This window comes from Jaculus jaculus, chromosome 7 (genome assembly GCF_020740685.1).
Source record: "Jaculus jaculus isolate mJacJac1 chromosome 7, mJacJac1.mat.Y.cur, whole genome shotgun sequence".
Classification (NCBI taxonomy): domain Eukaryota; kingdom Metazoa; phylum Chordata; class Mammalia; order Rodentia; family Dipodidae; genus Jaculus; species Jaculus jaculus.
In genome coordinates this window covers 150,464,378-150,478,533 of record NC_059108.1, presented here as the reverse complement: position 1 = coordinate 150,478,533, position 14,156 = coordinate 150,464,378, and the positions used below count along the sequence as shown (strand labels likewise).

At 43.6% G+C, this 14,156-nt stretch overlaps 1 protein-coding gene across 3 annotated transcripts in view; it reads right to left on the bottom strand.

The window, feature by feature from the left end:
- Positions 1–14,156, bottom strand: part of Setd3 (SET domain containing 3, actin histidine methyltransferase) — a 62,472-nt gene that overhangs the window by 39,892 nt on the left and 8,424 nt on the right. For 2 of the 3 annotated variants that reach the window (XM_045154948.1, XM_045154949.1), the window contains exons 2-6: positions 11,494–11,605; positions 6,970–7,079; positions 5,012–5,104; positions 2,203–2,351; positions 283–355 (exon numbers count right to left, since the gene is read on the bottom strand). In XM_045154948.1, coding sequence (XP_045010883.1) covers positions 283–355; positions 2,203–2,351; positions 5,012–5,104; positions 6,970–7,072 — 418 coding nt within the window. In that variant the 5' untranslated portion in view covers positions 7,073–7,079; positions 11,494–11,605. The remainder of the gene's footprint in view (positions 1–282; positions 356–2,202; positions 2,352–5,011; positions 5,105–6,969; positions 7,080–11,493; positions 11,606–14,156) is intronic. The other variant, XM_004665603.3, reaches the window with a different exon arrangement.

The window sequence follows — 14,156 nt, the reverse complement described above, 5'->3', positions numbered from 1 at the left end:
TGGATTAACCCAGAAGTCAGCAATATAAGTTCCACAGGCTTGTTTAAAAAGTAGTCATCCAAATTACATACTATAATTGAATGAAAAAACTGACAGGCCTTCTAACACTTCATGCCACGTGCATCTTTCTTGGACAAAACAAAGCAGAAAGATTTAATGTGAATTTGAGGGACTAAGTCACCAGTTGAGAAAGTAAAACAAAGAAAGTATTATCAAAAAATGGCATTTTTATATATTTTTGTCATTTGTACTTTGCCTTAAACAGTCAGAAACTATGCTCACCCAATACTGAATTTTTAGCAGATTCAACAGTCATTAGTAACTTTCGTGGAACCCATAAAAATAATTCTTCTGCCTAGAAAAGAAAATAGGGTTCAAAAGTCAGAACATGTTACAATCTTCAATCAACTACAACTGCCATCAGAAATCCAATCATACATGAAATGTGAGGATGCACATCAGCACTTCCAAACACCAGGTTCATTTCAAAACACTAGCATCTACATTGTAGCTAACTGAGTGAGTACAAACAGTCTCAAATTCTATTTCCAGTATAAAAACTGGAAACTATATACACTTTATACTGAGAACATAATCAAAAAAGGGACACTCAAATGTGAAGCAAGGATAACACTTCAAATAGAACACAAAGGGTGTTCATTTGTTTGCTACATTTATATTTTTTAGTTCTAAAAATAAAACAATCCTTATCTCCAACCCGAACGTTGGTCTGCCAATGCGCATAGCTTCTACTACTGAGCTTACAAAGTCAAAGCAGCTTTCCTCCCTCTACACACTTGTCTTCAGAACACAACACGACTAAGGCACCCACTCATAAAATATTCTCTGGCTTACAAACTTTCTCCCAAAGTACTTTTGCACATTTTGGTAATGTGCTTCTTTCTAGTATGTTCTGTGTTTATCTCTACTGCCTGAACAAAGCCCAGAGCTCTGTCATGTAGGAATACTGCAAGACGCGGCTGTGTGCAAACCAGGAAGAGGCCCCACCACAGCCTCCATCTTATGCGTCACAGCCTCCAAAACTATGAGAAATAAGACCCTCCAAGAAAAGCAGACAGGTATGATAAATCACAGCTAAGACAATCTGGGGCATATCCAAATTAGTGAGCCTTCTCACTTGATACAGGAGAAAGGCATGTGATATCCTGCCTCTGCCAATGTCTATGATTTAAATTCACTTCTATGTTTTTTTCCCTAGTTACTAAAGGAAGAAACCCTAGGTTTGAAAATATGACATAATAAACAAGGTACCACTCAGAAAATAGCTATTTAACAAATCCAATATGGCAGTCTATGGTTTCATCAGTGTATCAATGATAGGTTAGCTACAGCTTGGCCAAAATGCTGCTACAGGTATAAGGGGCCAAACTAATAAAACCCATTTCTTCCACCCAAGTTCTAAACCAACTGAGACACACACAAGAATAAAACAGATGGTCACCCAAAACACTACCTACTAAATTCCACAGGCAGAAAAATTCCCACACCTAGATTCAGGCATACTGACTCCCACCAGCCTTAATCATATGGGTCTGCCCTGAGAGGCTTGGGGTACAGAACACGGAGCAAAATGAGCACCCAGGGTAACCTGCACAGACAGGCCAAGCCTAGATGCTTCTTCCAAACTGGCAAACAAACTAAGTTACCCTCCTCTTAAGGAGAAGCAGGAATGAAGGGCAAGGCTCCCTTCATCTGAAAGGAAGAACTGAGTGCAGAGAAAAGCATTTCTCTTGAATAACGTCTAGCTCTCCTCTCCTCCTTTGAACCACTCAGTTATCCAGAACAAGGGCCCATCTTCCAGCCTAACCCACCTCTAATGCATTACAATATCCTGTCGGTGCCCCTCACGCCACAAGTTCTAGATCCTTCTCCTTAATAAAATCTCAAAATCCTATGAAGTACATTCTATGGTCTCCTGACAGAAGCTTGGAAATGTGAAATGACTTGCACCAAGGCAGGGTTAACAGCAGAGTTCCCCACAAGTTTGAGCTGGTAGGACTGCCCAGATCATTGCCGGACTGAGGATCTTCATGACTGTGTGGTCTGGGAAGGGGTTGCAGAGGGAGAACACTGCCTGTATACCCATAAAGCTCTGGGAAAGCCCATGCCCTGATCTCTCAACACAGCATCATGGTTCAAGCACACTTAGACCCCCCTCAAACCAACAGTTGATAAACTCACCTTGATGTCTCTTGTTGCTCTCAAACCAAAGCCCTCTTCTTTGAAGTTAACCGTTTCAAAACCCTCGACAGAAGCCCCATTTTCAGAGGCCCATTTCATTAGATCAGGAAAGTAATCTTCTCTTTTCCCATCAAAAGTAACAGACAGACCTGTATCATCCATGTTTAGAAAACAAGAGCTACTTTTAGGACACATATCATTCACATGGCTCGCAGAACTTAAAAGCACAGCACAGCTCACACTGGGTCTAGTCTAACCCTCCTGTCTTGAAATAATCAAAGTTAAGTACCAGATAGTCATGGTACATACCTTAACAAGCACCAGCCACACAGAAATATGTCCTGCTACTATGTGCCAGGAATACTGGATATGAGGTATTGCTACGACGCAGTATGATGGCAAAAGGAAAAAGCCTCTGTTACCACAGCTGAGGCTCAGATAGTACCACACAGAGCAGCTTCCCCCAAAGCGTAACATGTCATCTCTCCTATCTACAATGGCCTCAACAACTCACCGGTTTGCACTAGAAGGCCGGCAGAGCATAAAAATGCAGAGCGCTCACACAGAATGAGAATAATGTAAATGAGTGTGATCTCCATGTATCAACACAAACAAAACACAAATTGTAACACTGTTGTTTTTAAGCTCAAGTAAGTCTGACACCATTTATGTAAGGGACAAATTCCAATCATGTATGGCTATATTTGTACTTAAGGGCTGTGTGGGGGCTGGGGAGATGGCACTTGCCTGCAAAGCCTAAAGATCTGGGTTCAATTCCCTAGTATCCACATAAAGCCAGATGTACAAAGTGGCACATGTATCTGGAGTTCATTTGCAGTGACTGAAGGCCCTGGCATGTCCATTCTCTCTGTCTTTCTGTCTTTTATCTTTCTCTGCTTATAAGTATATAAATAAAAATTTAAGTTGTATGGTTAATATGTGGAATAGAAAAGCAATGACATAAAGGATGAGCACACCAAGGAAGAGGAAGGGAAAGGAAGAAGACAGCCATGTGGAGCTACAGCTATTTCTGAAATATTTTATTTCTTTTAAAGCCAAATACTAAAACAAAAGAAAGGTGGAGGGAGGGAGACAAGCAAGTGAGAAGAAGGAAAGAAGGATTTGAACCAATACAACTGTGACACATGCTCAATCTGGGTAGTAGATTCTCAAGCATCTGTTATACTATTTTCTAGATTTTTCAAGATGTTTGAAATACTCAAGAAGATCCAAAGTCATGCATTGGAAAAGCCATCATGTTCTGGTAAGTACAGTACAGAGCAACAGGTACCTTATTAACATGAGGAGACAGGCGTGGACTAGCCCAGGTGCCTGCAGTCACCTCACCATCCTGAAAAGTCACCTGGCACACTGGCTGTGTCACGTCAGTTACCCAAGGAAACTACAAGGTAGACAAAGGACTTGCACCATGGATATCCTAAGACAGAATCACTCTCATTTCAGACTAGTGAACACTCTAACTTTGGTGCCAGGTATGGAGAACAGCACCTGCTCAGAAAAGAAACCAAGGCTAGAAAGAGACTTTCCTGGCTCCCTATTTGGCAAGAGATAATCAGTCCCATTTATTGGTTAGCGCAAGCAAGACGCATTAGAGAGGAACCAGCTGGTCATCTGGGATATGAGGCCACCTAAGCTAAGACTACACACGTCCATACAGACAGAACCATTACTTAAGACAGCAGAGAGAAATAATACTCTCCTGACTAGTGTTCACAACGGTAAGAAAGAGAATCAGATTTTTCTACCTCATCCTTTCTGTTTTTTCTCCTTCTACCTTCCATGTGGCTCTACATACCAATCTTTACTTTTTATGCTTTATAGAGAAACAATAGTTATATTGAAGAAGCTTTCACAAATTGGTATCTCTTTGCCAGCTTGGTTAAGATAATGAAGACAGGGCTGGAGAGATGGCTTAGCGGTTAAGCGCTTGCCTGTGAGGCCTAAGGACCCCGGTTCGAGGCTCGGTTCCCCAGGTCCCACGTTAGCCAGATGCACAAGGGGGCGCATGCGTCTGGAGTTCGTTTGCAGTGGCTGGAAGCCCTGGCGCGCCCATTCTCTCTCTCTCCCCCTCCATCTGTCTTTCTCTCTATGTCTGTCGCTCTCAAATAAATAAATAAAAAGTGAACAAAAAAAATTAAAAAAAAAAAAGATAATGAAGACAGCTCCTAAGTACATCCTATAAAACATAGGGTACGAGGTAAGGGTATAGATAACTCAGTGGCAGGTACTTGCCTAGCATACACAAGGCATTGAGTTAAATCCTCAGCACTGTCCCACCACACCAAAAACACCCCCAAAGCTTAAGAAATGTGCCCGTCCCCATGGACCACAGCAGAGTGCGGTGCCACCTGTCACCTCGGCACTCAAGAGGATGAAGCTAGGAGACTGGCAAGGACCGGTCTCAAAAAAATCAAAAGGAAAAAAATAAATCAACCAAAAAGATGGGTTTGAGTTAATCATAAACACCTACTAAGATAACTATCAGTATATGTGTACTAACTATATATAGTATAAAAGTGTGCTAAAACACCAAAAGAAAAAAAGAATGGAAACAAGATTTAAGTTATAGATTCCATAAAATAAAAACAAAGGTTGTGTCATTTTAGCTCCCAGACATTTTGTTCCTACAGCTCTCAGGAGCAGGTCATCTCCAGGGGCCTCTCTGCGGTTCAACCTAAGATTTTCCACAAATGGGCACAATGATGTGAGGCATTTACTGCTCATGCCCTCTGACCCATGTACGCTTCCACGTGACATTACTGAAACAGTATCATTCCAACAATCTTACCTTTTTGCTTTTTTCGTATCTTCTCAACTAGAGACCGGATTTGCACGTACTCTTCCCATTCTTTTCCTGGGCCGGGTGCAGGACTGCTGCATTCTGAAACATGAAATGCATGGATGAGACAAGCCTCTCCTTCAACTTAACCCACTACATCTACAAAATAAAGAGGGTTTGGGGCTGGGGAGATGGCTTAACAATTAAGGAGCCTGCCTACAAAGCCTAAAAGACCCAGGTTTGATTTCCCAGTACCCCATAAGCTAGATGCACAAGGTGACTGACGTATGTGTCAGGAGTTCGTTTGCAGTGGCTGAAGGCCCTGGTGTGCCTGTTCTCTAACTGCCTCCCTTTTTCCTTCTCTCTCTCTCTCTCTCTCTCTCTCTCTCTCAAATATTTAAAAAAAAGAAACAGGGTTTTGATATTGTTGTTGGCTTATGTTTAAAGGATAGAGATACTCCAGACATGTCAACATATTTTTCAATATGATATAAGGTGGGTACATTTTTTAAAGTGTGTAGACCTTCTGAAATCCCATTACTTAAATGTGACCCTGTGCTCCCATATGAGCTCCCAGCTGTTCTGATAACTCTCCTCAGAATACATTTGTAAACAGGTAAGATCTAAACTATTTCCCCAGAACTCTATCCATGTGTGCACTGTAAGCACTCTGGGGGAATTACAAGAGATAGCATAGTCAGCAGCTAAGATGCAACTGCTGGACCTCAACTGTAAGACCAACACCCCAGACCAGGGCTGGCCAGCTTGGAAAGCTGCACACTGGCACTCAGCCTTTTGTTAGCATTGCCTTATTAAATATTACACCAGTTTAAAGACAGAACCGCTGTCCTGGGCTCCTGCTAGGCCAACTGCCCCCTTTGCTAAGGACAACAGAGTATGTAGCAAATAATTAACATGGCTGGTACAGGCTGACTGCCAACTATTAGTCTGACTTCATTCTCCCTTCACCAAGCATGACTTTGAGACCCAGGTGTCCAACAGTGAAGACATGAGCCAGGGCCAACAGCTGCCTGCATGCTAGTGGAAGTGGAGGAGACAAGTATGGGAGGCAGGGATAGCTAAGCTCTGTGGGGTCCCAAAGGGCTCTCAGGAGCATTTCGGGAGAGACCTGAGATGACTTTGCTACTGCCTGCTGTCAGGGAGGAAAAGCTACATTTTTATTTGAAATTTAACTGTCATATGATTTAAACCAAAGGGGCAAAGGCCAAAGGAGTACTCACAGCAAAGTCTGGGGAATCTCTAAGAGCAGGGTTTTTTTTTTTTTTCCGGGGGGGGGGTTGGAGGGGTTCAAGTTAGAGTCCCACGCTAGCCCAGGCTGACCTGGAATTCACTATGTAGTCTCAGGGTGGCCTTGAACTCATGATGATCCTCCTACCTCTGCCTTCCAAGCTGGGACTAAAGGCTGTAATAGCAGTTTTAACTCACAATTCAAGATATCAAATTATACTAGCTTTAAAAAGGAAGCATAAGCACAAAAGACATTTTAGCCTTCAGCATGTGAAAAACAGAAACATTCTTATGCCATCACTGAAAATAAAGGAGAGCCAGTTTAGAAGGGCTGCTCCCTAGGAAGTACACTGGGCTTGCCTGGGGCCAGCAGCCGCGGTGCATCCTCCCATGCCAACCACATGAGGTCCTCCTCAAGTGGCCAGATGGCAGAGACAGTGTGTCTCCTGGAAGAACATGGATCCATCCAGCTCAGAAGCAGTGCAGCTTGCTCTTGCCACTGGTCCCCTAGAAGGACCATATCCCATGTGGGGACACAGAAGCTCCAGCCAACAGTTACATGTCCTAACAGGCACCAGGATCTTGTGGCTTCTAAGCCAAGAGCAGAATAAGCTGATCGGAAGCAGGGTCCTGTCCCAGAGAGCCCACAATAGGTGGACAGGCAGAAGAGAGGAAGGCATTGCTACCCATATGTGGTGAGGACGTCAGGGGACACTTACTCTGCAACAGCTCACTGGTCAGGTTCAAGATTTCCTTCGGCGACACAGCGGCTGTAGCTCCAGCACCTGATTTCTGAGTTTTTACTCGACTCTTCTTACCCATTGTCTGACTACAAAGGAGAGAAAAGACAAAAAGAAAAAGTTACGCCATCAAAGAATAAAATCAAGCAATGAAGCCTGGCATGGCAGTGTCTTCACCTGACCTACTAAGACCTTACCTCATATGTAATGTCCTGAATTCTCTTGCTAAAAAGAAATATATGACATTAGTATGCAAAAGCTTCACAAATAGGATAAACAACCTGCAATGCAGTCTCTGGAGGCTAAGTTCATTCCTTTTCACCCATGCAAACTATAATAAAAGCGGGTTTTACTCTAGGATATTCTTTTTTTTTTTTTTTTTTTTTTACTTTTTTGAGGTAGGGTCTCACTCTGGCCCAGGCTGACCTGGAATTCACTCTGTAGTCTCAGGGTAGCCTCGAACCCACAGTGATCCTCCTGCCTCTGCCTTCCAAGTGCTGGGATTAAAGGCGTGTGCCACCACACCCGGCTAGAATATTCTCTTTATACAGACTTTACAATGCACACCAAAGTGTCCATCCATGATACTGTGGGGTAATAATGATGCACACACCACAAACACATGTGGTAGGTTAGAAACACCAGACTTTCTGCCACTATCCCTTAACAGAATCATGCTCCACTAGCAGTAACTATACCAGAAGTGACAATTAGACTTTCTACACAAACACTAAAGACGTTTGAGAGCCCATTAAGACTTCAGCGAGTCTAATTTTATATCCTGTTTCATGGAAAATCTAAAATGTCTTGTCCAGGCTTTACAGAAAGTTAATGGCAGACCCTCCCATTGCCTTCCGGTCTGGCACTTCAACCTACCAAGGATTTTATGCCACAGGATACATGAAAAGTGACAATATTTCAAAGGCAACTGAGATGACATAACAAAGGATATACCAGTGGCATTCTGAACAAAGACCACAAAGCTGGTATTTGCCTGAAAATGTCTTATCACATTAAGACTCAATGGCAATAAGGGTCAGGAAAGTCAAAGGTGAGGCAAAGACAGAAGGCCTGGTGGTCGAGTTGTTGCTGTCAGCTGAGGGCTGGGACTTCGCCCCTATGTCTAGATGTAGCGCTCTGGAGAGAGGTATGTGAAGCTGGCAGCCCAGAAGGATGGAGAGAGCATGCCCGGGCCACCTCAGTGACGTCCTCCATGGAGCCTCTGGACAGCAGCTTACAATGGAGAACTAAAAATCAACTTTTGTCCATTTGCTACCAAAAAAAAAAAAAAAAGACTGGTGGGGAGGGGTACAGCTCAGTGGTGGAACATAAAGACTGGTGGGGAGTGGTACAGCTCTGTGGTGGAACATATGCCGAGTTTAACGTGCAGCAGCAGGAGGGAAGAGAAGAAATGACAGCTGTAGTGTGGAGAACGGGGACAGGACAATCTCCCACTGTCCACACAGATCACCAACTCCACTGACCACTTCATGCCACTGAATCACACAGTTAAGGTATATGATAAAGTAACTGTGTTTAAAAAAAGCATTCTTGCCGGGCATGGTAGGACATGCGTTTAATCCCAGCACTTGGGAGGCAGAGGTAGGAGCATTGATGTAAGTTCAAGGCCACCCTGAGACTACATAGTGAATTCTAGGTCAGCCTGGGCTAGAGCGAGACCCTACCTCAAACAAACAAACAAACAAACAAACAAAAAAGCCTTCTTGGGCTATGGGGATGCTCAGCAGCTAAAGGTTTCTGCGTGCCAACCCAGGCTTATTCTCCAGTACCCACATAAAGACAGATGCACAAAGTAGTACAGGTGTCTGGAGTTCGTTTGTTGTGGCTAGAGGCACTGGTATACATATACTCTCTCTCAAATAAATAAAAATATTTTTGAAAAGCATGTTACTATCTTCTCTTACCTATCTAATGTATAAGAATGTGACTATATATTTTTTCTCGAATCTTCTCTTAAAAAGGGTGTGAACTACTTAGTGCCAGTCATCCTGGGATAAAAGGGCACCAGTAAAAACATTGTGAAACTAAAAGGACTCCGTTGCTTTGTGACCAAAAGCAGGAGAAGAAACAGCTTTTCCTACACTGATACATAGCCTTAAAAGGAGAGGCACACCCTCCTCATCACCCACAACTAGCTAAGAGCAAAGGCACAAACTGGACAGAGCACCCAGCCTTCCTCTGGACTCCAGACCTGTCCAAGTGGATCAAGAACTCAGCCTGAAAGCTACTAAAGCCACTGAGGACTCTGGTAAGACAACTTTAATCACATTTCCAAGTATAGTAGCCCCACTGGCCTGGCAGAAAGAAATGCAGAAGCTTGCTGCTGGTGACTGCTCAATTGGCCTTGGGGTTTAGCCTACTGTGAGGACCTTCTATCTTGGGACACTCTAAATGACTCACAGCCAGTACTTCAATGGAAGCTCTAATACCTGCCCCTTCTCTTAAACAGGAAGGGACTACGAAAGTGTGCTGCTCAGTACCAGGTGGTGTGGTACTTGTGCAGGGTCACACACAGGCTTTACTCACTGGATCCCACACCCTCACTACCACCACCCCCCACACCCAGTGTGGCTCACTGAAGCTGCGTGGCAGCTGTCTCATATTCAGTGCCTGGCCTCTGCAGGAACTGGCTGACAATCAACTCCTTATATGATCTGAGACGCTGAGCAGTTGATGCTGTCCTCATACTTTAGACGGCACTGTCAGAAGGATTGTCTTTTCTCTGCCCACATTCACTCAAGGAGGAGGTTTAAGTTAGAGCTTGCCATTGTTTACATATGGACAGGAAGTGCATGCCATCTCAGGGGTCAAGAGGGCTAAAAGATCTTCCACACCAACTAAGATACTGAGTACACCATACCTCAACCCTTGCCAAAGGACAACTTCACATATACCCACACATCTCCAAGCCACCTCCTTCTACATATCTCCTGATTGGGCCCTGATAGTAGTCTTGTGTATCTCCCTGTGGCTCAAACCCACCCACATGCTGTCAACCCGCCCTGCAGCCCTTATGCTCCGGCAATACCAGAGGCTCCCAGTCCCATGACATACGCCTGCCTCCTTGACCTGTCCCTCCCCCTCCCGTTCCACCCTACACTTCAGTCACTGCTCATAGGCTCCTTCTTGCTTACAGGCTCTCGTTTCCTCTAAGCCTTATCCAAAGATCCCTGAAGGCCTTCCTGAAGCTGCTGGTCACAATCGTCTATCCTAGGTGCCTCTGAAATTTCTTGTTTGTCCTTCAATTACTATGGGCCCCACTGTTACCAGACTGGTTTACCTTCCTTACTTGTCCCCCTTGAGCACACCTTCTCCGTCCTTTTTATAATACTATCCTAACCCACAGACCAGACCTGAACAGAAAGCAGGTACCCCAGGGAGCTGCCCTGAGCTTCCAGTAGAAAACCATCTCAACTGTTCTAGGTTAGGTCAAAATCTGTATTACTAAAGCGACCACCAGAGTTTCTATTCTCTTGGAACACAGGAAATGTCAAGTTCCTATCCCATGTGAGAGACCATTAAATAGTTACAACACTTTGAAGCCCTAATAAATTTCTTTAGCAGTAACTTTCCCTCAACCAAGTACTTATAACCCAAATTTCTCTCAAGTTTTCTTGTTCCTTAAGTCACTTTTCCAGCTTTTAGAAATAGTCAAAGTAAAACTTGGAAAATATATCAGTAATTTAATCCCACAGAGCAAACATAGTGAAATGTCATCTTTATTGTCTTCTTTGTATTTATTTACTTGTAAGAGAGAGAATGGGTGCATAAGGGCCTCTAGCCACTGCAAATGAACTCCAGATGCATGCACCACCTTGTGCATCTGGCTTTGGGTTGGTACTGGTAAACTGAACCTATGTCCTTTGACTTTGCAGGTAAGCGCCTTAACTGCTAAGCCAGCTCTCCAGGCCTAGAATGTCTGTCATCTTTAAAGTCCTACAGGCTGTTCAGCTTCTGTAGTCACTCCTAGGTATGACCCTCCTTTCCAGCTCCTTTAGTACCTTTCCATCCACTTCCCTGCCTTCAACCTCCTCTACCACAGAGCTGCAGCTGGCCTTGACAAGCTGAAGCATGAACTAGGGCACAGTGTACAGCTCTTCCAGGAAGGAAAGAAGCATGCCCAGGGCACCCTAGCCATCCCCAGATACTTCAAGTCCACATGTATCTTCCAGAAGCAACTACTGCTTTCATTTCTAGACAAACACCGCCACAGAGTTACATCCCCAGCTCCACTGTTTTGATTTTTAATGACATTTATCAGTTTTTTTCCTGTTCTTAAACCTCATATAAATGGAAGTAGACACCACGAAGGATTCTTTTACTCAACTTCATGGGTCACAGGATAACACATGACCGCCACAGCAAGGTCTTGAAAGGGTGAAATGCCTCACCCTGCTACAGCAGCCTAACTTTATTCTCTCTATCCTTTACACAAACAACACAGCTCCAAGGATGTACTTGTGTTCTGGAACAAAGCCATACCTTGTCCACTCCCTTGTCTTCTCCTGGCAGTTTTCCACATACTTTGAGGCCTGGCCCAAATGTCCCCAATGGCCTTAGGGGAAATTCTAAGCTCTTCCTTGAAGCTTCACTCCTATAAAAGTCCCAAAGAAAGGATAAATTCAAGGTCATTAACAGATGTTAAAGGTTCAGTTTATCTTGAGATTGGTCTTTTGAAAGTCTCTTTGGATTGCTTCCCTTCCACTGTGATGGAGGACCTACGGAAAGAAAGCAGCTAGTCCTGGTTTAGACAGGAAGAATTTTCACTTTAATTAAGGAGGGGAAAGGGATAATTGTATCAAAATGCATTTTCCTATGACACAGGATTCTAAATTGAGCCATCCCTTCACCTGCTGTTCTGTGGACAGGTCAGCCTCTGGGGCCACCCTAGGAGCTTTCTAGCCTTGGGGACTCCCACACTTTGCAGTCTCTACACAATGAATCCACAGATGAGGTTCACAGTCAGGATCCCATTACTCCCTACAGCATCATGAACTGGTGACTAAGGCTTCAAGGCATGGGCAGACCCACACCAGCAGTCCAAACGAGACAGCAGCACCCAGACAGCTCTTCATAGTAAAACCATGAAGTGACACAGAGAGGAGGGTGCACGGGTTGGCACACACAGTACAAAGGTCAGCAACTGAGAGGTTCTCTTGAAAATCTATACTTTATAGACAGAACATCATAATGACTGTAATTTTTAGTGTGTTTAGTCTCTGTAAAGGCAACAAATCAGGAATTTGATGCAAAAGCAAGCACTATGGCCAAGCACAGCTTGAAGCTCATTGGGCACTTGCGGCAGGGCCATGAGCACCTGTCCATGTCTCTGTACATGCCCAGTACAACCCACTAAGGCCAGTGATAATGACTTTAGTTGTCAGGAGGCTTAAAGAGGCCAAGACTTGGCCAAGAGACCAGAGCTACCAAGCAGCAGACCCAGATTTAAAATCCTGCATCAGTCCCAGCATATAAAATGACTCTAGGTAAAGTCACTCACTTAAACAAGCTCTCTAACGTCTCCATGCCTGGGACCATGCAGGCCAATGCAGAGGGCAACATAATTAGGAAAAGCCAGGCCTATCGGTCTCTGAGAAGTGGCTGAGCAACGAAGACTCACAACCCAAAACAAAGCAATATGTTATTCCTAAAACACCTAAGTAACTAAAGATAAAAGAATAAAGCACAATCTAAGAGGATGACTACATTTTGAGAGTCAGTTTGGGAAAGAAAGTGTTTGCATCCTGTATGTGTGGTTTTCTGAGTTCAAGTCTCCCTTGCCACTTTTCACTAGCAAATAAAGATCTACGCTGTTTTGTTTCCCCAACCTTGGAGACTTGAAATAATTATCTACTCTTTACTTTTATGACTTAAATGTTGCTATACACAATAGCTCATTTTCACTGTGACTGCAGCCAACTTAGGGAGGCTAAGTACCAAGTTCCAATAAATGAAGCAAATAGGTACCATGCATATCCCTGATGCTCTCAGTGGAAAATGCAAAGCCTATTGTTAAGCATCAAGTTCCCACAGAGACAAGATACTCATGGTCAGTAAGTGTCCCAAATACTTATGTAAACATATGTAAAATTAAATACAGTGCTCCCTCCTCTCCTCTCTTTTCTCCTTTCTTTTAAATTATATTAGCCAGAAGGTACAAAGCTAAATGAAAGATATTTCCTCCAAAGTTTATGTTGAAATCAAGTATGAATTATATTGGAAGAAGCACAAGTACAGGGTAAAACAACAACAAAAAAGAATCTAGGATTTCAGACAAGAGAACAGAGTTATGTTGTACAGAAGACAGGCAAACAGAGCAGTCATTCATTCATTCCCAGGAAAAGCACCTGCAGAAGGAGGGCTGCTCAAAGTGTCAAACAACCTCCATTTCATCACCACCTAGATATTTTAAAAAACTATGGAACCCTTACTTTCTGGCCTTTTAGAACAGTACAGATTACTGAGCAACTCCAACAACAATCCTCCTACCTAAGAAGATAAGCTTAAAAGTCAGGAAAATAAATGTCACGCTCAGATTAGATTAAGTGGCTGACTGCAGGGGGCATCTGTAATCAACCACTTTTGACTGCAGAGTTATTCTCCATTATAATCTGTACAGTGGAATAAAGACATCAGGAGAACGAAGACAAAGCATATTTGGATGGCGACCGTGGCTAACGACAGGATGGCGAAAGGGCAGGGGCTGAACACTACCTCATTCTTACACAGTGCAGCGCAGACGTACTGAACAGATGACAGGATTCAGTTACAGGACTTTTCCCCAAAGACATTATGAATGGAAAGAATATAAATTTGGTTTTTGCTGGAATTCTTCCTGAATATATTGCTTTGAACTATTAAAAACAACTAGAATAACATTTTTAATGGTAGTTATTTGGCAATTTGCCCAGGAAACCTTAGCTCAGGCACAGCATGTTTTTCGATACAGCCAGGACTGGCCCAACTTTACAGCTGGACCTTCAAAGGAGTGAATGGTCAGTGTGCTTCCTCCTGCCTTACGCTCCCAGCTGCAAAATGTACTTGAGGGGTTAGGCTGCTTTAATCTGTATAGGGCAAACAGGAAGCATGCCATATTAGTGCTTTCCCATTGCTGTGAACAAAGACCCAATCAGAAGCAATGGAGA